Raw genomic sequence first — 21432 nt, forward strand, 5'->3', positions numbered from 1 at the left:
TGAGGAGAGCATATTTATTTACTAGGCTGAATATATTTCCTGAGGGGTTTCAGTGAAGAAGAGATGGATTTAAATGTTTTTCTTTCCTACTTCAGATCCAAACAAGCTATTTTTGTCAGAACTATGACTGGCAAAACAGGACAGAGGAAAGTGTCTTCCTCCTCTGTACAATCTTCTGACCCTACCTTGTTTTTGTTTTTCCTAAACTGAATTTCAGGGCAGCCCCGGTGGCACAGTGGTTTGGCGCCACCTGCAGCCCAGGGCATGATCCTGGAGACCCTGGATGGAGTCCCACGTCAGGCTCCCTGCATGGAGCCTACCTCTCCCTCTCCCTGTGTCTCTGCCTCTCTCTCTCTCTCTCTTTTTTTTTAATCTTTTTATTTTTATTTTTATTTATTTATTTATGATAGTCACAGAGAGAGAGAGAGGGGAGAGAGAGAAGCAGGCTCCATGCATCGGGAGCCCGACGTGGGATTCGATCCCGGGTCGCCAGGATCGCGCCCTGGGCCAAAGGCAGGCGCCAAACCGCTGCGCCACCCAGGGATCCCTGCCTCTCTCTCTCTCTATCTCTCTGTGTCTCTCATGAATGAATAAATAAAATCTTTAAAAAAAAGGATTAAAAAAAATATTAATAAAAAAATAAACTGGGATCCCTGGGTGGCGCGGCGGTTTGGCGCCTGCCTTTGGCCTAGGGCACGATCCTGGAGACCCGGGATCGAATCCCACGTCGGGTTCCTGGTGCATGGAGCCTGCTTCTCCCTCTGCCTGTGTCTCTGCCTCTCTTTCTCTCTCTGTGTGACTATCATAAATAAATAATTTAAAATAAAAAAATTTAAAAAAAAATAAATAAACTGAATTTCATCATAATACTATTATGTGTTCTTTTAGGAATATGGAGCTGGGGAAGAACCACTCTTTATTCACTACCCAGAACAAAATTCACCTCAAGCCTTGAGGAAAGCCAGGCCCTGTACCAGGATCTCAGTTGACCAAGGACAATAAACAGGTGTTACTCACCAACTGTACACACTGAGTAAACATCAACTCAAAGATTAGGCCCATAAATGGGTGGATCTCAAATGGGAGTGGTTTTGCCCCCTCTTTCTCTAAGGAACATTTGGCAATTTTTGGAAACATTTTTTGCTGTCAAAATGTGTGGGGTGGAAGTACTGCTCGCATCTAGTGGGTACAGGCCAGGGATGTTGCGTAACCTCCAAAATGCACAGGACATTGGGGATCCCTGAGTGGCTCAGTGGGTTTAGCGCCTGCCTTCGGCCCAGGCCGTGGTCCTGGAGCCCCGGGATCGAGTCCCACATCAGGCTCCTTGCAGGGAGCCTGTTCTCCCTCTGCCTGTGCCTCTCTCGTGCTCTCTCTCTGTGTCTCTCATGAATAAATAAAATCTCTAAAAAAAAAAAAAATGCACAGGACAGCCCCCACAACAAACAGCATTCTGATCCAAAATGTCAAATGTCGGGATGCCTGGGTGGTTCAGTGGTTGACGTCTGCCTTTGGCTCAGGGTGTGATCCCGCAGTCCCGGGATTGAGTTCCTGCATCGGGCTCCCTGCATGGAGCCCGCTTCTCCCTCTGCCTGTGTCTCTCATGAATAAATAAATAAAATCTTAAAAAAAAACCAAACAAACAAACAAAAAAACCAAAATGTCAAATGTCATGTCTGAGAAAACCAGCCTTATAGATATACAATTGGTATTAATAAAAGCAAAGCATCACTCTGGGCTTCTTTTTTTTTTTTTGGTTCCAAAGTCCCTGATCTTTCCATACCATACAACACTTTTATTTCCCAGGATATGTCCTTCTTGCTTTTCTGATAGTCACAGGTATTCTTCTTACACATTGTATTTTATATCCTGTTTCTTTTTCTCCCTTAGCCCAAATAATCGTTTTCCATGCTACTATAAAATCTTTATAAACTTTACTTTTATTAGATAAAAAGCATTTATCAAACAGAGGTAACATGAATTATTAAGCTATTCCCTAATTGCAGAACATTCAGATTTTCAATATTACAAATATTGTACCTAAACTTCCAGTTATAAAATGAATAAGCCATGTTTATTGCAGCATAGAGAATGCAGTGAATAATATTTTTTTAAAGATTTATTTATTTATTTATTCATGAGAGACACACAGAGAGAGAGAGAGGCAGAGACACAGGCAGAGGGAGAAGCAGGCTCCATGCAGGGAGCCTGACGTGGGACTCGATCCCAGATCTCCAGGATTGTACCCTGGGCTGAAGGCGGCGCTAAACCACGGAGCCACCTGGGCTGCCCTCAATAATATTTTAACTGGTGGTGATGGTAACTAGATTTATCGTGGGGGTGACTTCATAATATATAAAAAATATCAAATTGGGGTGCCTCGGTGGCTCAGTCGGTTGAGCATCTCTGCCTTTGGCTCAGGTAGGTCCTGAGGTTGAGCCTGGCATTGGGCTTTCTGCTCAGTGGAGAATCTGTACATAAATTTAAAAAAATACCGTAACTTCCCTTGTTTGATTAAAAAAAAGCACTAATTTGACATCTTGACATACAGATGGCCAGGTAATGAGAAGGTGCTCAACATCACTAATCATGAGGGAAATTCAAATCAAAACCACAAGATATATCACCTCACATCTGTTACAATGGCTAGTATCAAAAAAAAAAAAAAAAAAACAAGAAATAACAGTTGGCAAGGATGTGGAAAAAAAAGAAAACTTTACACTACTGATGGAGATGTAAATTAGGAAAATAGTATGGAGGGTCCTCAAAAAATTAAAAACAGAACTACCATATGGAAATGAAAACTCTAGGGGATCCCTGGGTGGTTCAGTGGTTGAGCATGTGCCTTCGGCCCAGGGCATGCTGGGGTCCCAGGATCGAGTCCCACATTGGGCTCCCTGCATGGAGCCTGCTTCTCCCTCTGCCTGTGTCTCTGCCTCTCTCTCTCTCTATGTCTCTCATGAATAAATAAATAAAATCTTAAAAAAAAAAAAAAGAAAACTCTAATTCAAAAAGATAGACACTAAAAAAAATAAATAAAATAAAATAAAATAAAATAAAATAAAATAAAATAAAATAAAAATAAAACAACAACAACAACAACAAAACCCAAAAAGATAGACACTCCTGTGTTCATTGCAGCATTATTTAGAATAGCCAAGACATGGAAACAATCGAAGTGTCTGTCAATGGATGAATGGATAAAGAAAATGTGGGTATATATGATGGTATATTACTCAGCCATAAAAAAGGAAATCCTTCCATTTGCAACAACATGAATGAAGCTTGGGGGCATTATGCTAAGTGAAATAAGTCAGAGAAAGACAAATACCATATGATCTCACTTACATGTAGGATCTAAAAACAAAACAAAACAAAACAAAATCCAAACTCATAGAAAACAGATTGTTCACAGAGAACAGAATGGTGGTTGCCAGGATCGGGGAGGGGAGGAGGAGGGCAAATGAAATGGATGAAGGGGACAGAAGGTACAAACTTCTAGTTCCAAAATAAGTAAGTCACAGGTATATAATGTACAGCATAGTGACTATTATTAATATACTGTATTGTATACTTGAAAGTTGCAAAGAAAGTTAAATCTTAAAAGTTCTCACCACAAGAAGAAAAGAATTTTAACTATATATAGTGATAGACATTAACTAGACTTATTGCGGTGATCATTTCACAATGTATACAAATATAGAAATCATTATGTTGTACACCTGAAACTGATATAATGCTGTATGTCAGTTCTACCTCAATAATTTTTTTTTAAGCACTAAGTTTCAAAATCAACTTATCTATGTCACAAACCAAAAAAATGATATGATTTGCTTTACCTTAAACTGTGGCTTTTCAGAAGTGGTTAGTAAAACATCACTGAATAATCTGTTAAGAAAAGAAACAAAATCTTTCTTAAGCCAGTTGTCTTCTCAGAACAGGATCAAAACAGAATGAGACATCTTTACCCCATGAAGCTCTCACATTCCCCAGCCCTGGCCCAGTCCACTGTTTCAGGCTTATCGACAAACTCAGAAGTTTATAGGCCACCCTATGTGAACTCGGATAAACCCTCCTCCCTATACCTCCAGTATCAGAGGCACTACCAGGGAGAGACTGGACCAGGTCTGAAGGTCATTTCCCCATACTTCAGGGCAACAGTCCTCTCCTGCTATATAGTAAAGTAATCAACACTTTAAAAAATCAGTTTTGCAAATTATTATATTATTATTTTATCACATTGTTATATTTATTATACTGTAAATAATATATGCGGTAGATACTTCTAAACAGGGTAATCAATTTCTCCTTTTTTAAACCCCAGAAGAGGGTAAAATCTACTCTAGGGGCACCTGGGTGGCTCAGTCAGTGGAGCGCCCGCTGCTTGGTTTCAGCCCCGGTCATGATCTCAGGGCTGTGAGATTAAGCCCCATATTGGACTCCACACTCAGCTCGGAGTCAGTCAGCTTAAGATTCTCTGTCTCTCTCTGTCTCTCTCTCACCTTCTGCTACTCCCCCTGCTCTCTCTAAAATAAAGAAATCTTAAAAATTTATTCTAGAACTCAGTAAAATAAAATGTGTAAGTAGAAAGAAACTGTTCTGATTGGAATCTAACAAGAAAGTAATTTTCTTCTAAGAAGTGTTTTTTATATTCTCTTCTAAAAAAAAGCAGCTTTTAGAGTATATCAATTGTCTCTTCACAAGTCACGTTACTAAGAACAACAGCATGAGGAATTCTGAACTACTTTGACTGAGACAGTTTGGAGAATTTAAATGGTTGCTTGGGCCATGCCCACATAGCTATATGGGAGTCTTGCTTGAGGAATCCTCCGTTTTAAAAAACAGGAAATGTGTCACAAGTAGAAATGACATAGTTAACTCTTCCCCACAGTGTTCCCTGGGTTCCCTTGTTCTCTCAAGGTGGTGACAGAACTCTCCTTGTCAAGGCCACAGACCCATTTACTTCCAGAAAACATGTTTCAACTGAACATCAAGTGTTCTTCCCAAGGCTGAAGGCCACAGGGTATAAAGACTTAAGGTGAGGAAAAAACAATGTGGTTTTCTTTTAGACCTCAAAGACTGGGAGGAGAATTGGGGGTGGGGGGTGTGCAAATGCAAACCCGAGTAAATCAGTGTGGATCCGCGCTGTTCCCTGACTACAAATCCATTTTCTTCTAAAAGCTTGTGTGAAAATTGTTTCATTGCCCTAACTGGATCTACCTTTTCATAGTCACACTGTTGTTAATGGTGGCCGCTGGGGAGAGGGGCGTACCAGTGTCAATATAACTTTTAAATGCCACATCCACAGGGCAGGGGCTAGAGGAGCTAGGCAGAGCTTCTTCAGGGCTAGAGCAGTGCCCAGGCTCGAGCAGACCCTCTCTAAACACATAGATGTCCTCTGAGCTCTGGCCATATGCACTTCAAGCTAAGCCCTGCTCTGTTTTCCCACATTACTGTCTCTAAGTACACCTGATATAAAACAAGCTGGTCCAGACAATGCACTAGGTATGCTGCATGGCACGTGGTGCTCCCAAACTGTAAGCTGAATTCATCTTCATCACAGCTAACATTCAGTAAGCTCTTAAGTACCTGGCACTTCACCAGAATCATCTTATTCCATCTGCCCAAGAACCCTTCAGATGGGGCCTCTTATTATCACCATTCCACTGACAAGAAGCCTCAGCTTCCAAATGCAGGAACCTTGCCCAAGGTCACCCAGGTAGAAGCAGTAAGGCTGGATCCACCCCCAGGTCTGTCTAACCTCAGATGCATGCACCCTTCTTAACCACCCTGCTACCCTCTCCAGGGATGGGAAGGACACATACCCAGAGGCAAGGCCCTGTGGCACTATTTCAATGGTCTTGAACTAGGCATAACCCAGTTGAAGGGAGAATGTCTTCTGAGCTCCAAGCCCTTCACACAATGCCTGGTACATGTTAGATGTTTAATAAATGTTACCCAGGGAGCAAAGGACCAAACGAGTGCATGGGGGGTCAGAAACATGTTGTGCTCCTCCTAGACGGCAGAACCAGCCAAGGCTGAGGGCCATCTGGGGCACTGAAACAGGGCCATGAAGCTTGAGCAGGCCCTCCGTCAGCATGTCTTAAGTGGGAGCAGAGGCGGGGGTGGGGAGGCCACGCGTACATACACATGATGCTAACATCGACAGGGAGAGACATACATGAAGATGTGAACACCAAGGGAGAGCAGTCACACTATGGTAGGGAAGTTACAAGGAGAGGTCATGACATCATGCTGCAAGTGACCAACAGCGATCAGGTCACTTCAACTCTGCAAGGACCACACCTGAGTCCTTACTGTGGCACTAGGCACCTGGTCCGGCATTCTACACGGTTATGAAGATTACAACCAAGGCATATGATTGACTTACGGCATCTGTAAGAGCCGGGAGACGGTAGGCATGCCATTTTTACAGGCTTCACAAGACAGCGTAGACTCCAACACGGCCACTTGAAATGAACAGATACACATTTTAGTTCCACAGAACATGCTGGCAAATCCACTTGGTGATGAAAAGTTTGACACCACTTTGCCACAACTGTCTGCAGGCTTATCAGGACGGTGTCAAAACTCTTCACGCACAGACAGATGGCATACGTGGGGAAGGGGAATGTTGGCAATACCATGTTACCGATGACTCAAAATAAATGGTTCAGAAACCACATGCTGACAGAAAGCTAAATATATTTCAAAGATAATTGGAGGAAGGATTCCAGATATCATTCATAGAAGTGTTTGCTCTCTTAAAAGAGAAGTAAACACTGCACAGAAAATCCCAAACTTGAAAGACATTTTGCTGCTTGCTTGCTTTTAATCAAAACCAGTACACAAAATGCCAATTGTTGATATCACGTCATCCAGCACCTTGGATAATATAAACAGAAGCAGCCGGATTTTTCTATGCACAGGTCACTGCTCAGTTTCAGCTCTTCGAACTTAACACAAAGTAGTCTCAGGGCCTGTACTCTTGAAGCACCTCATTTGACACAAACCCAGCACTTGGTGGAGAGTTAGCTTGCATACCTCAAAGGCTTGGTGGTCTAAGATCTACCCTGCCCTCCCCTCTCGGTGCCCTAGAAGTAAGCTCTGAGCTGGTATGGGTGGGCAATGGAAGGATCCCTGGAAGAGTCTCCATCAGCTCTTACATGTCTCTCCCCAACGTGTCTCCCACCTGTCCATTGGCCCTCCTCAGACCCCTAAGAACTCCTGGATCCCACTGGCCAGGTGTCTATGATTCCTGCCTACCCTTCCTCACTCTCGTCCTACTAGGTTTTTATCTACCAGATGTCTGGCCCATGGCTCTTATTCCTTGCAGGTCCCACTCCAGCATTGGTCTGGCTCCTGACACCTGCCTGAGTTGAAAGGCTGGCTTCAATTTGCCTGTTCCTGGCTTCTGCTTCTATATCAGACTCAGTCTGGCCAGACTTCTCTTTATAACCTCCTCCTTCTGAAATTCAAATGCAGTTACAAAATGTCTCCTGAGGTTTCAGATAGCCTGACAAATGGACAAGCCATCTGAATTTTTAGTGAAGTGAATTTAAATAAATTGCTCAGACATGGTTTACTTTTAAATTGATTTGGCTCGTTATGCGAGCATGGCAACTTCCTCTGGGTCCTTCCTGGACTCTGGAGGGGGTGAGTAGCTCTGTAGACTACCAGGGCCCAGAAGACTCCTCCAAAACCCATACTGACCCACAGCCATAGACGGTGCAGGAGGGAAGGAGTCTACAGGCACTGAGTCTGGCGGCCGTCCATAAGTCATCTCATACAGTAAGTGGCCAAAGCAATGGACGTCCACGCTTTCCAATGTCTGTGGAGACAAGAAAGCAGCAACATGGTTTTCTTTCAGTTTGGCTTTGTAACTGGTAGTGAAAACACAACTCCAAGGCCTTTTGCAAAAGCTCACAAGGCATTGCTCTGACCCACAGTCTTGGTCCTACTCTCCATTGTTTTCCAGTCAGTGATTCTATGTCCCTCCGTGTCCCATCTACCATATCAACAAGGCTCCTAAAGACAGAGTGATGGGAGGCGCCTGGGTGGCTCAGCCAGGTAGGCATCTCTGCCTTCGACTCATGTCATGATCCCAGAGTACTGGGATCGAGCCCCGCCTCAGGCTGCCTGCTCGATGGGGGAGCCTACTTCTCCCTCTCCCCCTGCTGTTCCCCCTGCTTGTGCTCTCTCTTGCACACTCTCTCAAATAATAAAATAAGATAAAATAAAATAAGATAAGATAAAATAAAATAAAATAAAATAAAATAAAATAAATTTAATTTAATTTTTTTAAAAAAGGAGTAATGCTCTGTGGGAAAGCAGAGCCAAGAGGCATGGCCTACCCTGCCTGTACCTTTCACTGCTTAGTGCATATTTCTTCCATGGGCAGATCACAGGGATAATTTATAATTAAAAATGAACATGCAGTTTCATTACTTTTAGCAACTTACATTGATTTTCCTGAATTGTGAAAAACAGGATCGGTAGAAGGAAGGAAGACCCAATAAGGAATTCTCAAGGTCTAGCAGCCGGCAAGTGTCACCATCTAGCATCACATTGGAGGCGTGAAGATGCCCATAAGGGAATCCCTTGTCATGTAGAAACTTTAATACCTGTTAAAAAAAATATATATGTTCGGTTACATTCCCTGTCCCCCAACTCATTCAGCTATGAGACAGGGTAAACTTTGTTTTTTAAGTCAATGTATTTTGTATTTTTTTATTATTTATTTATGATAGTCAGAGAGAGAGAGAGAGAGAGAGAGAGAGAGAGAGGCAGAGACATAGGCAGAGGGAGAAGCAGGCTCTATGCACCGGGAGCCTGACGTGGGACTCGATCCCGGGTCTCCAGGATCGCGCCCTGGGCCAAAGGCAGGCACCAAACCACTGCGCCACCCAGGGATCCCCAAGTCAATGTATTTTGAAACAAAACCAAACAGGTCACTGAGGACATTCCTAAAGAAAAATGCCACCTCCATCCATTTCTTTGGAAAAGGGGTTGATGCTGAATGCTTTCCAGCTGTGCGATCCAATGCCAAGCTCCCTCATTTCCAAAGAACAGAGGAGCAGCCGACATCTGCTTGGGGTTAACAGCTTTGATGCCAAAAAGCTCTACTTCAAGCATTTTCTGATCTCAACAGGCCAGCTCTTTTCAGGCCAAAGTCTTGATCCCCCTGCACAAATGAGTAAAGCTATCATGTCAGGGCATTGGCCAATTGTTCAGGAAAAGAGACTGAGCTAAAAACATCTCTAGACCAATCTCTTCCCAGAGTGTGTTGGGCTGTTTATTAATAGGAACACATGACAGGCTCCCACAGAAAGAAGCAAACTTTTTCGGCTGCCATTTAACAAACAGTGGTTCACCCAGTAAGAAGATATACCCAGAATGACCTCGTGAACTAGAGTAGTGCTAGTCAAAGGGGGTACCTGGGACAAACTACTGAGGACTAGAAGAAAATATGACTTCTCTTTCTTTTTTGTTTGTTTTTAATCTCCTTCTTTCCAGGGCTCCTGGGTGGCTCAGTCAGTTAAGCATCTGGCTCTTGATCTCAGATTGGGCCTTGATCTCAGGGTCATGAGTTGAAGCCCCTTGTTGGGCTCCACACTGGGTGTGGAGCCTACTTTAAGAAAAAAAAAATCCCCTTCTTTCCTAACTTAACTTATAATGTACGACAGATATTAATAGTAGTGTATGCATATAATAATTATATATATGAAACATTGGGTGGGGGGGTGAGGCTTAAATTGTTTTCACTGATAGGATCACACAATCCAAGAAGCCTGGAGGACACTGCTCTAGAGAGTGATATGGGAAAGACTTTTCATGCTAGTTACACTTCTGCAAAGAAGCCATATGGTTATGTATTAATATAACAAAACCAACGATCTTGGCACAAAGATAAAGATCAACCAAACATAACACAAGCTGGTATTTGCATGCTAAAGTTCTTAAAGATCAGACACTAAACTCCAATAGCTAAGCTTTCAGAATTTTCTAGATCTCAATTAGATGTCTTAGTCTCACATATTTGACTTTTGGGATAAAATAGGACAATGCCATCAGTTTATAAGTGATCTGGCAACTTAAACTATTTTGGATATATACCTAAGAACTTTCCCAAAAGACTGTAATCTGGGTGAAATTCCAATGCAACCTAAGCAAATATTAAACACCTCTTACCTCTAATATTTGCCGCCCATATGTTTTTATTTGCTGGAGTTCAAGGCCCTGAATCTTCTTAGGGTTGCCATACTTCTTGAGGAACGGGTCTTTTGGTTTTGCCTTTGGAAAAGTACAAAGAGCATATGAGAACAGCAGAGAGTTTGAATTCTGCATGTAGCCTCCTGGAACAAGCAAGACTCTAAGCAGTTGGGGGTGCCAGATGAGGTCAGCTCGCAGGATGTGGGTTTTTTAAATATAAGTCTATATGGTTGATAGAAAGAGGCTGACTTGAGTTCCATCCCTTCTCTGGTCTAGTGAAGATGGGCCTGGACTTGGCCTGAGCAGACCCCAAAGTCTTGTTTCCAACTTTACTGAGATAGGTCAGTATTACATTGTTAAGTGAAAGACACAAACCTTAAAACTGACCTAGAGAGCAGCCTACAACATAATGGACCTAATCATTATCTGTTCAACCTTCTTTCATTTGGGGAAAGGAATGCTCTTTAACCAGACTGGGTAGTTTTATTGTTAAAATCAAAATAAGGAGCACCTGGGTGGCTCAGTGATTAAGCATCTGCCTTTGGCTCAGGTTGTGATCCCGAGGTCCTAGGGATTAAGTTCAGCATCAGGCTCCCTGTGGGAGCCTGCTTCTCCTTTTGCTTTTATCTCTGGCTTATATCTCTGCCTGTGTCTCTCATGAATAAATAAAATCTTTTAAAAAATCAAGTCAAATCAAAATAAACTTCAAATCAAATTAAAATAAAACCTTCAGGGCTTCTAAAACCTTAGGGATCAAGTATCTGTAACAAGTTCTCAAGGGACTCAAGAACTTCTTTATGACCATGAACTTGCACCACAAGTACCTTGTAGATCAGGTCCTTCAAAGTTCCTTTTTCATTAAACATCCTAATAAGCAATGCTGAGGATTCGTTAGCTGTGGCAAAGGTAACTCGATAGATATAAGGGTGCTGCCAAAACAAAACAAATTCACATTTATTTGCATCAGCATCTAGGTCCTTTGACATCAAGAATCTGATAACATAGAGTTAAGTACCACCTCAGTAGTTTAGTTGTGCAAAAATGTGAGGATGTTTCCTGAACATGTGGCATTTTCTTATCAGATGATCAACTAGCACCCCGTTCTTTAGACGAGAAAAGGGACATAAACTATACCAACAAAGGGACATGCATAACCGGCCCAGTGAGCTCTAGGCATGAACGTATCTGCCTGGGTCTGCACATTTTCACAGCTCAGGCAAAAGTGTGGAAGAAAGGGAAAGTCTGGGGAGCCCCAATGGCTAAGCGGTTTAGCGCCACCTTCAGCCTAGGGCGTGATCCTGGAGACCCAGGATGGAGTCCCACGTCAGGCTCCCTGCATGGAGTCTGCTTCTCCCTCTGCCTGTGTCTCTGCCTCTCTCTCCTTCTGTGTCTCGAATGAATGAATGAATGAATGAATGAATGAATGAATGAATGAATGAATGAATAAATAAATAAATAAATAAATAAATAAATCTTTTAAAATAAAATTTTTTAAAAAAGGGAATGTCTGAGTTTGGAGGATAATGGTTTAAATGTTCTGCTTCTGTAAATTGGTGAAGAATACAGCCAAATCCTAGAACAGCCATGTGAAGACCAGGATAAATGTGTCTTCATTCACAGTGTTGCCTAACATTTCACACTGCTGTTTGGTGTTAAGCCAAGGAGTGTAAAAGCCAGAAAATAAGCAGAAGCAGCATCTTTTGGCATCTTGGCCTTCTTCCAAGGCAGCTGGCATGAATCTTCCCATTCTTCTTTTGGAGTGTACAGTATGATGATTCACAGTATCTTCCTAAGATGGGGACATTGATGTCAATCAAGTGGGGGTGGAGAGTAAGACAAATTAATGACTGAAAGGAAAGTCCCCATATGACATGGAATTCTGGTTATATGAACCAACTGGCTTCAGACAGGTATTACGATGTCCATTAGCTCAAGGGAGCACCATTAAAATTTAAACCCATGAGAGCTGAGCTGTGCAAAGATTTGGGAGGGCAGGGTTGAGTGGGTTGTGAGATGGAAAGATGTGCCCAAGAAAATATAGTCTTTGATCATGAAGTTTTTTCTGACCATCGCATCAAAATGACTGTTATTGCTATTGTAACAGCTTTATTGAAATATAATTCATATGCCATTATAATTCACCTATTTATAGTGTACAATTCAGTGTTTTTCAGTATATTCAGAGCTGTACAAACTACCACATAATCTAATTTTAGAACACTCTCATCCCCCCAAAAAGGAACCCAATGAATGAAATAAAGATCCTTGACTCCATACTGATATAAATAGACAAAGGGGAGAACAGGAAGCCCTTCCTTACAGTAAAATGCCAACTGATGAACATAAGAGAAATGATGGCATTGGAAAATCTCAATGAAGCTAAAACTAGCGGGGGTTTAATAAGAATAGGATATTTATATAGTCTCAAAATATCCCCCTTATTAATTCTTGTTAATTTGGGGTACAAATATTTAGCCTGAATTGCTCACTGTGGCTTTCTTTAAATAAGAACAAAAACTGGAAGTGGTCCAAATGTCTTGTGGAAGATTAGTTGAATAAACTGAAGTAAAGCCAATGATAGTCTATACAGCCAGTAATAATGATGTGTTACTATATTTATTCAACATAAAAGATGTGTATGGCATACCATTAACCAAAAAATCAGGTTTTAAAACAGTATGTGTATAATTTTTCAAAAATAACCATATAAAGTTCTAGAAAAGCAACAACTGAACATTTTGGTTCATACTCCTGGTTAGTTGGGATCACAAGTGAGTTTTATTTTCTTATTTTTGCTTATTCGTGTTTTCTGACCCTTCTACAATTAATATGCACCACTTACCTGCACTACTTTCTTTTCTTAAACCATTTTAAGCACAACCATTAAAAGAAATCTGGAACTGCATGCTTAGAGCCTGTGTCACACAACTAGTCACACACTAAGACCACAGCATTTTTTTTGGCTACACTGCACACTTCATTAAAAGCTTGGTTTTGCTAGCTTGACAAGACACTCTATCCTCAAAAATGAACCTGCCAACCCAACTGGATAGGTCAGCATAATTATGCCCATGAATGACTCCTTCTAGGGTCCTACATCCTCATGCAGACCACAGATAAAGAACATCAATACTAACCCACTTTTCTGGCCATAAGATTAGTCTTTTCCTAAAGACATTCTGTATATATTCTGAACTGTACTGATGTGGTTCTTTCCACTAAAGGCCTTGGGTCAGAACTGTATATTAGCACAAATAAAGCCAGACACTCCTAAAGCCCACGCAGTCAGCCTGTGAGAAGAGTGACTTGGGGACTTCTGGGTGGCTCAGCAGTTTAGCGCCTGCCTTCGGCCCAGGGCATGATCCTGGAGTCCCGGGATCAAGTCCCACATCTGGCTCCTTGCATGGAGCCTGCTTCTCCTTCTGCCTGTATCTCTGCCTCTCTCTCTGTGTCTCTCTCACATGAATAAAGAAATAAAATCTTAAAAAAAAAAAAAAAAGAGTGACTCAGAGAGCTAAAGGGCTCTAGCGTCTTCCCTCACCCAGCTTATCTAAATCCATCTTAGTTCTGTTTTCTCAGGCCAGAAACAGATCTGTCAATTCCACTGGGAGAAACATCTTCACCAAGAATTAAATGGGTGCTTCCCTCCTCTGCTATGTGCTTACAACACACATAAGCATTTAAATTATCGTGTTTCATGGGTTGTGCAGATGTCATGAATGCCATTTAAACAGCCTCTGAACTACGGCAATAGCCTGAGCCATTTCAGTCAACCGACATCCACTATACCTGTCTCCGTTCTGTTAAGCCTACAAGTATTTCCATCTCTTCTGTCCATGGTCGTCAACAAGAAAACACTCTGAATCTGTCATTAGCACCTAGAATTAAGAGAAGGTTTCAGGGCACCAGCTGGCTCAGTCTGTAGAGCGTGTGACTCTTGATGTTGGGGTTGTACGTTTGAGCCTGATGCCTGTAGAAATTACTTAAAATAAAATAGTAAAAAAAGGAAAAGAATAGAAGGGCTTGTACTCACCAAACAGGAAGGCAGAAGTTTGATTAGACACTGAAAATCTTTATCTGACAGATACTTGTCGGGACCAAGGTCAGCCTTGAAAACATGAGGGAAAATATCAGGGTGCTGCCTTAAGTCATCAAAAGAAAAATTCCTTCTAAGTCTGTCCCTATTTTTCATTTGTCCAAATACACGACTGTAAATCAAAGATGAAAACCACACTAAGTCTTACAGCCTCAAGGCTCTTCTGGAGAGACAGAATACAAATATTTAAATACTAGGACTTAACTATACTCTTGGTGATAGGTATTAAGGAGAGCACTTATTCTCATGAGCATTGGGTGTTGCATGTGAGTGATGACTCACTGAATGCTACTCCAGAAACCAATATTGCACTGTATGTTAACTACCTTAAAAAACAAAACAAAACAAAACCTAAAAACTACACTTTTATCAAATTCCATTAGCCAAGGGCAGCCCTGGTGGCTCAACGGTTTAGCACTGCCTTCAGCCCAGGGTGTGATCCTGGAGACCTGGGATCGAGTCCCATGTCAGGCTCCCTGCATGGAGCCTGCTTCCCTCTGCGCCTCTCTCTCTCTCTTTCTCTCTCTCTCTCTCTGTATCTCTCATGAATAAATAAATAAAATCTTAAAAAAAATAAAATTCCATTAGCCGAACCACCAGAACTCCCAAAGTGAGAGATAATATAAAGTAATGCCTAAGTATTTCTTCTTTAAAACAAACTGCAAAATTGCCAATCCTAAGGAGTTCCAGAACTCTTGTTCTTTCCAGATGTTCACTAGTTGATCAAATACTATCACATCGATATAACCAAATGAGTATGCAAAGTGACTGAAAATGATTCTCCCTTGATGTGGGACTGAAGAGGCCTTTACAACATCACTCAGAAGCATAGTACAATTTTAGTTCTCTTTTTTCAAAATCTGCTTTCATAAACCCACCTAAAGTCCCTGGAAGGAGAATGAAGCAAAAAACCAGCTTACCCAGCTTAACACGAGCCGTTCTTTTGGCTGATTTTTAATCTTCATCAAGAAATATTTCTTCCTTATCCTCCAACCTGCCATAAAAGCAGAGATGTATTCATAGCAAATAATTTTTATGCCAATAGATACATGTTTCATCAACTAAGTAATTAAAAAAATTAAATTTGGTAATATTATCCATAGCAACATGGGCACTTGTTAACCATTTGGTAATGTTGACATGGGGAAGATGTGTACTTAGGAAAAACAAAACAAAACCAAAAACCAAAAAACTCCACAAACAATACCAAAAACAACTGCAAAGAAACTATTCACAGGAACAAGAAAACAGAACTTCAGTTTTAGTGAGAAAGACAAAGAATGATGGATGGCTCTGAAAGTACACATTACCACCCTCCTAATCTCCAGGTGGCTCTTTACCCAAGATTCATTAAGTGTAAAAGTTAGGGACTGCATCTTCAAGCAGCAGGAAGGCAAAGAGAAAAAAGAAATCACTGGCATTTTAGAGCTTTCTGGGGATACAGATAGGAAAGCATGACAAGAATCCAGTTCTGTGATCTGTTTTAATAGACCTGGCATGTGCCAGTTTCTCACCTATGTCTTTCAAAGGTTCCACCACCTCCCACTTTGGTTCTGATCGGAAGAACATGGAAACTTGCTGTAAGGCAATCTCTGCAAAGACATTTTAGAAACTCATCAGTCCAACATGTCAGGAAAGTACCACATGCTTTAGATATCAATCTTGCAAATGAAATCCTTTTAAGTCTATGACCTTCTAAAAAACTTAAATTACCAAAAAAAAAAAAAAAAAAAGAAAAGAAAAGAAAAAGGCCACAGAGTAAATGCAATGTAGGATTCTAGATTGGACCCTGGAACAGGAAAAGGACATTAATGGAAAAACAAGTGAAATCTGAATAAAATCTGTAGTTAATAGTAATGAACCAACGTGTATTTCTTTAGTTTTGATCAATGTGCCATGTTTGATCAACATCTTAACATATGTAAGATGTTAACATTAGGGGAAATTTCGTGAGGGGTGGTATATGGAAACTCTCTGTACTATCATTACTGTTTTTCTGTAAGTCAAAAATTATTCCAAATTAAAAAGTTTATTAAGAAGATAATTACTAATGATGTGGGAAAAATGCATACATATTTTTCAAACTGAAAGATCTAAAATATGTAAACTAGGTGGCATAAACCAAGAATTCAATATATGCACCAGGCCACAACCCAAGCACAAAACTCAAAACATGTTCTGAGGTCAGCTCAGAACGGTATTTATGTTGCTCCAAGTGATATTTATCCTGTCTTCATTCCTCATGGAATTATAGCTTTCACCAACAAAGAAGCGATTAGCCTTAAATATATATTGGAAATAAAAGCCAGTGTTTTAGAAAAACATCTATGTTACAGCAACAACATAGTTCTATTGTGGGACAATACCATATCCCTGTTTACTGGAAAAAATCCATCCCTCTTTTTGTGCTCGTTTATCATAAGAACATTTCCCCTTTTTAAGAAGACAATGAGAAGAGGAAGTCCTTTAAACTTCACTATATTAAGAAATTATCAGAATAACTGTGCTTTTACATTTCCTGCAAAAAGCAACATCTGTAATTTGCTATTTTCCCTCAACACAATGAGAAAATGAAGCTGCTCTAGATCCCTGAAAGCAAACAGCAATACTGCAAATTCACTGTGGAATTTCACCTCCGCCTAGCATGAATGGCATTCCAGGCCAACCGTGAAGAATGAGAGATTCGGCAGAAATGCTCTCTATATGTCAGAATGACCTAGTCTGGAATTACCATGTCCAGCGTTTGGCAAACAACATCATTTTGCTACATTTTACAGTACATTATGAGTTAAGAGTTTCAGGAAAGATAATGATCTACTAGCTATTGGTCTACTGATTCAATATGTAAATTGTTGATGTTGTCCACACAGAAGAAAACATGAGATGACTATATACAAAACTGACTCCCTTTACATTTGTTTTAACGACCCAAGAGTGACAAACCATTTGGAGAGATCACTGTGGCAGAAGCATATAAAGTCGTCATAATCCACGCTGGGAACTCTGTACCTTCCTTGTAATTAATGTTGATATAAAATGTTTTTAGCATTTCCAAAACAACTTGAATATAAACAATCATAAAATAACTCAAACAGAAGCAACTCAAAAAGGTATTTTCTGTGAAAATCATATCAACTTTGAGAAGGATTATGAAAAAGTTTTCTAAATGCAGTACAATGTCATTCTAAGAGACTGTAAAGGACAGTTGATTCATAACTAACAGTGACTCATAATTCTCCACAAAGTCATTATTCAACAACATTTATCATACGCTACTATGTATCATACATTGTTCTAGAAATGGGAGAAACAGCTGTCAACAAATGGAACATGCTGGATTTGTTACTGATAATTTGAGGACTGGGAGGTAGCCCTTTTTTTTTTTTAACCTTAGAGAATCAGGAAACTGTAGAAAAGGACATATTCTTTCTCCTGAACCAGGATTTATTGTCAAGTAAATCACGTGACTACCATATTTCCAACATAACTCCCCACCCTCCCCAGAGCTACATGTCCTTCTCCTATGGGATTCACCCACGATCTATCCTGTGTTAGGGCTACTCTCTTCCACAAGCCTGTGAACTCTGGCTGTGAAGGAAGGCTACGTCCCAATCTGGGTAAAAGCCCACAGCCACATGGAAATATTTTTTTCTCTCCTGGAGCACTGGCCCTTGCCTCTTGGCCTGGCTAACTTTTCTACTTATCCTTAGATCTTCGTATAGCCACCAACTCTTATGGAAGCCTTCCTCCGCCTTCAGATCTGGAGCATCTGCACCCCTACCCTCATCCCCAAGTTGCCGGGAGATGGCTACTCTGCCACAGCCTTCACCTGTCAAACTCTCTGCAGAAGTGCCTTGGTGTGGGGGTAAGGGCCAGGCTTCCCTTAATGCTGGATTTGTAGCACCTGACAAAGAGCAGGCACTCAATAAATATTTAATGAAGGAAGGACTACGAGTTCAATACATGTTCAATGGATATGGACACTCTCTCCCATAAGAACATGAAATCCACAAAAAGAAAAGCATCTGCTCTCTATTTCTTCCAATACTGGCTGACACATGGGGGGAAACTACACACTCAGGAAATGCTGATAAACAAGCCCCAGGCAGGAAATGCAAAACGATGCCTTCAGATCCATCCTGTGCTTCCCATGGAGCTCTGACTTCTCCCCTCAGAATGTACCAGCTGCATCCACTATGTGTAGCCTTGGAGTTCCTAGATCCCCGACCCACAGTGACTGCAGAGAACAGAGTCCTCCAGCCCAGCAACTGGGCTCCAGATCCCCATCTACGCAGAGGCCTGCAAAGCGGACTTGGCTTTACCACCTCTCCAAAGCACCCTGCCCTTGATCTGAGTATAATCCCCACCCCATCCCTCCTCCCTCCTCTATCCTGGAGCCCACTACTACCCGACCTACTCTTAGGGTTCCGGGGTTTCAGGACTAGAAGAGGGCCCACCTACTCCCTGTCCACTCACCACCCCCTGATCTTGTTTGACAGGTCAGGACCGAGGCTCGCAGAAGGGAAATGCTGCTGATGACAAAGCTGGGACCAGGATCCAAGCCTTCTTATCTCTCTGGTCCAAGTGACTTCTGCATGGACACTAAAAACCACCTTATTCTGAGGGGGTTTGAGGTTTGCAATGGGAAGATGGCTACAGTGCACTGAGGCTTATAAATGATAGAAGCACCTTGTTAATAAGATGAATAAGTAAGGTATGCAGGGGGGTGGGGTATGTGCCTATGACTGGGAGACACCTGTTCTCCCTGTACAAAAGCTGGCCCTCAGTTAAACTTGGTAATACAAATGGACACCTCATAACTCCTCCACAGGGCACCAAGGACCTCTATTTCTTTGGTCATCTGGAGAACATCAGGAAAAGAAAGAAAAGATCAGAAATCTCAGGCTGGAGACTCAGAGAGAGTGGAAGTAGCTATTGATACCCTGAAGCGCCTAGTCACTCATCCCCTGGGACCTGGGGTGGCATCACAGTCCCCCTCCAACTAGGTATCTTCAACCTCAGAGCAAGAAGCAGGAAAAGTGGCCTTGGTGACATCAGCCACATGACACAAAACTCAAGTCCTGAAATGGAGTAGGGTGGTGACCATAGACCACTTGGAAAAAGATAAGAGGTGGAGGGATCCCTGGGTGGCGCCACGGTTTAGCACCTGCCTTTGGCCCAGGGCACAATCCTGGAGACCCGGGATCGAATCCCACGTTGGGCTCCCTGCACGGAGCCGGCTTCTCCCTCTGCCTGTGTCTCTGCCTCTCTCTCTTTCTTTCTCTCTCTGTGTGACTATCATGAATAAATAAATAAAATCTTAAAAAAATATATATAAGAGGTGGAGACATTATCCATATAAAAGGGGGAAGTGGCCCTGCTTAAAGAAGTGCCCCATGTTGGAAGTATGCAGAGTGCCCTTAGGAACCACAGGCCATGAGTTTTTGGGAAGCCCAGACAGGTCCTCCTGGCTTTCTGGGATGGAGCTGGTGCAGAGGAGGCTGCCTGGGCTTCCCTTTCCTGAGGCTGCTAGTGAGTCAGCCCAAAGGCAAGAGAATTCTGACATTTCATTCAATGGGGCAATAAATCAGCATCTCTCTGATTTCATTGTTTCATTACTGGACTGTGTCCTCTAAATAGTAGCAGCTTCTTGAGCATTTGTGCTCAGTGAGTCTCTGGCAGCATTCTTACACATCTGCCCACATCTGCTTTGGACTCCTGACTGTCTGCCATGTGGTTGGGGGTGGGGATGGGGAGAAAGATCAAGAATAGCAGCAAATGAGGGGGTACAGTAGAAAGAAATATAAGGGTTGGATAATCTTCCAGGGGCAAAGCAGCATTTTAATTGGAAAGCATTCAGATATTGTACACTTGTACAGTCATACGAATGTACAACCCTAGGCAAGGCCTTTACTCTCAGGCTAGCTCTCATCTATAAAATGAAAGGGTTAACCTTGATACACCTGCTCTAAAATCTCTTCTAGCTCCGACCCCAGGTAATTCAGTGTCCTCCTAGTTCAAGCTCTCTAAGAGCAGGGAGCACAACCTCCAGGCACTTGCACCCCCAACACCCAGGTGTGCACCCAGCACATGGCATAGGTGTAGCAGAGAGTGAAGGTCTACAGAGAGAATGGTGTCATCATGTGTGCACTATGCCTCGATGCTTGCCCTCAGGAACACATGAGCAGACACTCTCAGGAAATAAACAGACAAACCAACAAATGAGGCTACATTAGGGCATATTTGGTAACAGTCAATCCAGATGGCTCACCATCTGACAATCTGGGGAACAATCAAGTGAAGCATGGTAACTGAAAGCCATGAGAGATGTTACTCTGGAAGAATTTAAGCTGTCCTGGGAGCCCCAGTCTTGTGATGCCTTTTCTCCTATATGAACCAAAAAACAATGGGGTGAAGAATGAAAGCCTTTTAATAACTTAGTGATCAATTTTGTCACTTAGAGTAACTGTGCGTTTGAATTAAACTTTCCTTCACTTGGTTGCATTTTAGAAAGGCATTCTTCTCACCTCTGCAGGTACTTCCACTAGAAGACAGGAGGTACATTCTACAGCAAGGCTTCTCAGCAAGCACCTGGGGACTTTGTTAACAAACTCAGATCCTGATCCCTAGGTTTGGGATGGGGCCTGAATTCAGCACTTCTGACAAACTCCTAGTGATGCCAATGCTGTGGGTCAGAGGACCACACTGAATACCAAGGCCCAAGGGCTGTAGTTTTCAAACTTGGCTGCATATTGGAATCTCTTGGAGAGCTTTAAAAACTAGGAGCCCCACCAGTAGAGATTTTGATTTAATTGGCATGAGTGCAGCCTAAGCATCAGAATTTTTTAAAGTTCTCTGGGTGAGTCTGTTACATGAAAAATTTGATACCTGACAAGCAATCTTTTATTTCCCTCTCTCTGAAAAAGGAATAGAAGTGCCTCCCCCTAATTATTTCAAAAGCTGTGTTTTGAGGACCTGAAATGTAACATGTAAACAATCTATTCTCTTAGCAAGGAAATCAGCTTATTAAAAATACCACAGTTCCACTAAGACTCTAAGCGTGGCTCAGCTTTAACAAATCAGTCCAGTTCTTCATTACTGCTTCAGTTCTACAACAGTTTCAGTGG

General features: G+C 41.9%; 1 protein-coding gene across 12 annotated transcripts in view; it reads right to left on the reverse strand.

Moving 5' to 3' along the window:
• PXK (PX domain containing serine/threonine kinase like) overlaps nt 1-21432 on the reverse strand; it is a 79824-nt gene that overhangs the window by 19114 nt on the left and 39278 nt on the right. For all 12 annotated transcript variants that reach the window (XM_055343165.1, XM_055343164.1, XM_055343163.1 and 9 more), the window contains 9 exons: nt 15820-15897; nt 15226-15299; nt 14243-14317; nt 11034-11138; nt 10189-10290; nt 8460-8621; nt 7711-7828; nt 6389-6467; nt 3837-3885 (listed from right to left, as the gene is read on the reverse strand). In XM_055343165.1, coding sequence (XP_055199140.1) covers nt 3837-3885; nt 6389-6467; nt 7711-7828; nt 8460-8621; nt 10189-10290; nt 11034-11138; nt 14243-14317; nt 15226-15299; nt 15820-15897 — 842 coding nt within the window. The remainder of the gene's footprint in view (nt 1-3836; nt 3886-6388; nt 6468-7710; nt 7829-8459; nt 8622-10188; nt 10291-11033; nt 11139-14242; nt 14318-15225; nt 15300-15819; nt 15898-21432) is intronic.

Source organism: Nyctereutes procyonoides, unplaced genomic scaffold (assembly GCF_905146905.1).
Source record: "Nyctereutes procyonoides isolate TBG_1078 unplaced genomic scaffold, NYPRO_anot_genome, whole genome shotgun sequence".
Taxonomy (NCBI): Eukaryota; Metazoa; Chordata; class Mammalia; order Carnivora; family Canidae; genus Nyctereutes; species Nyctereutes procyonoides.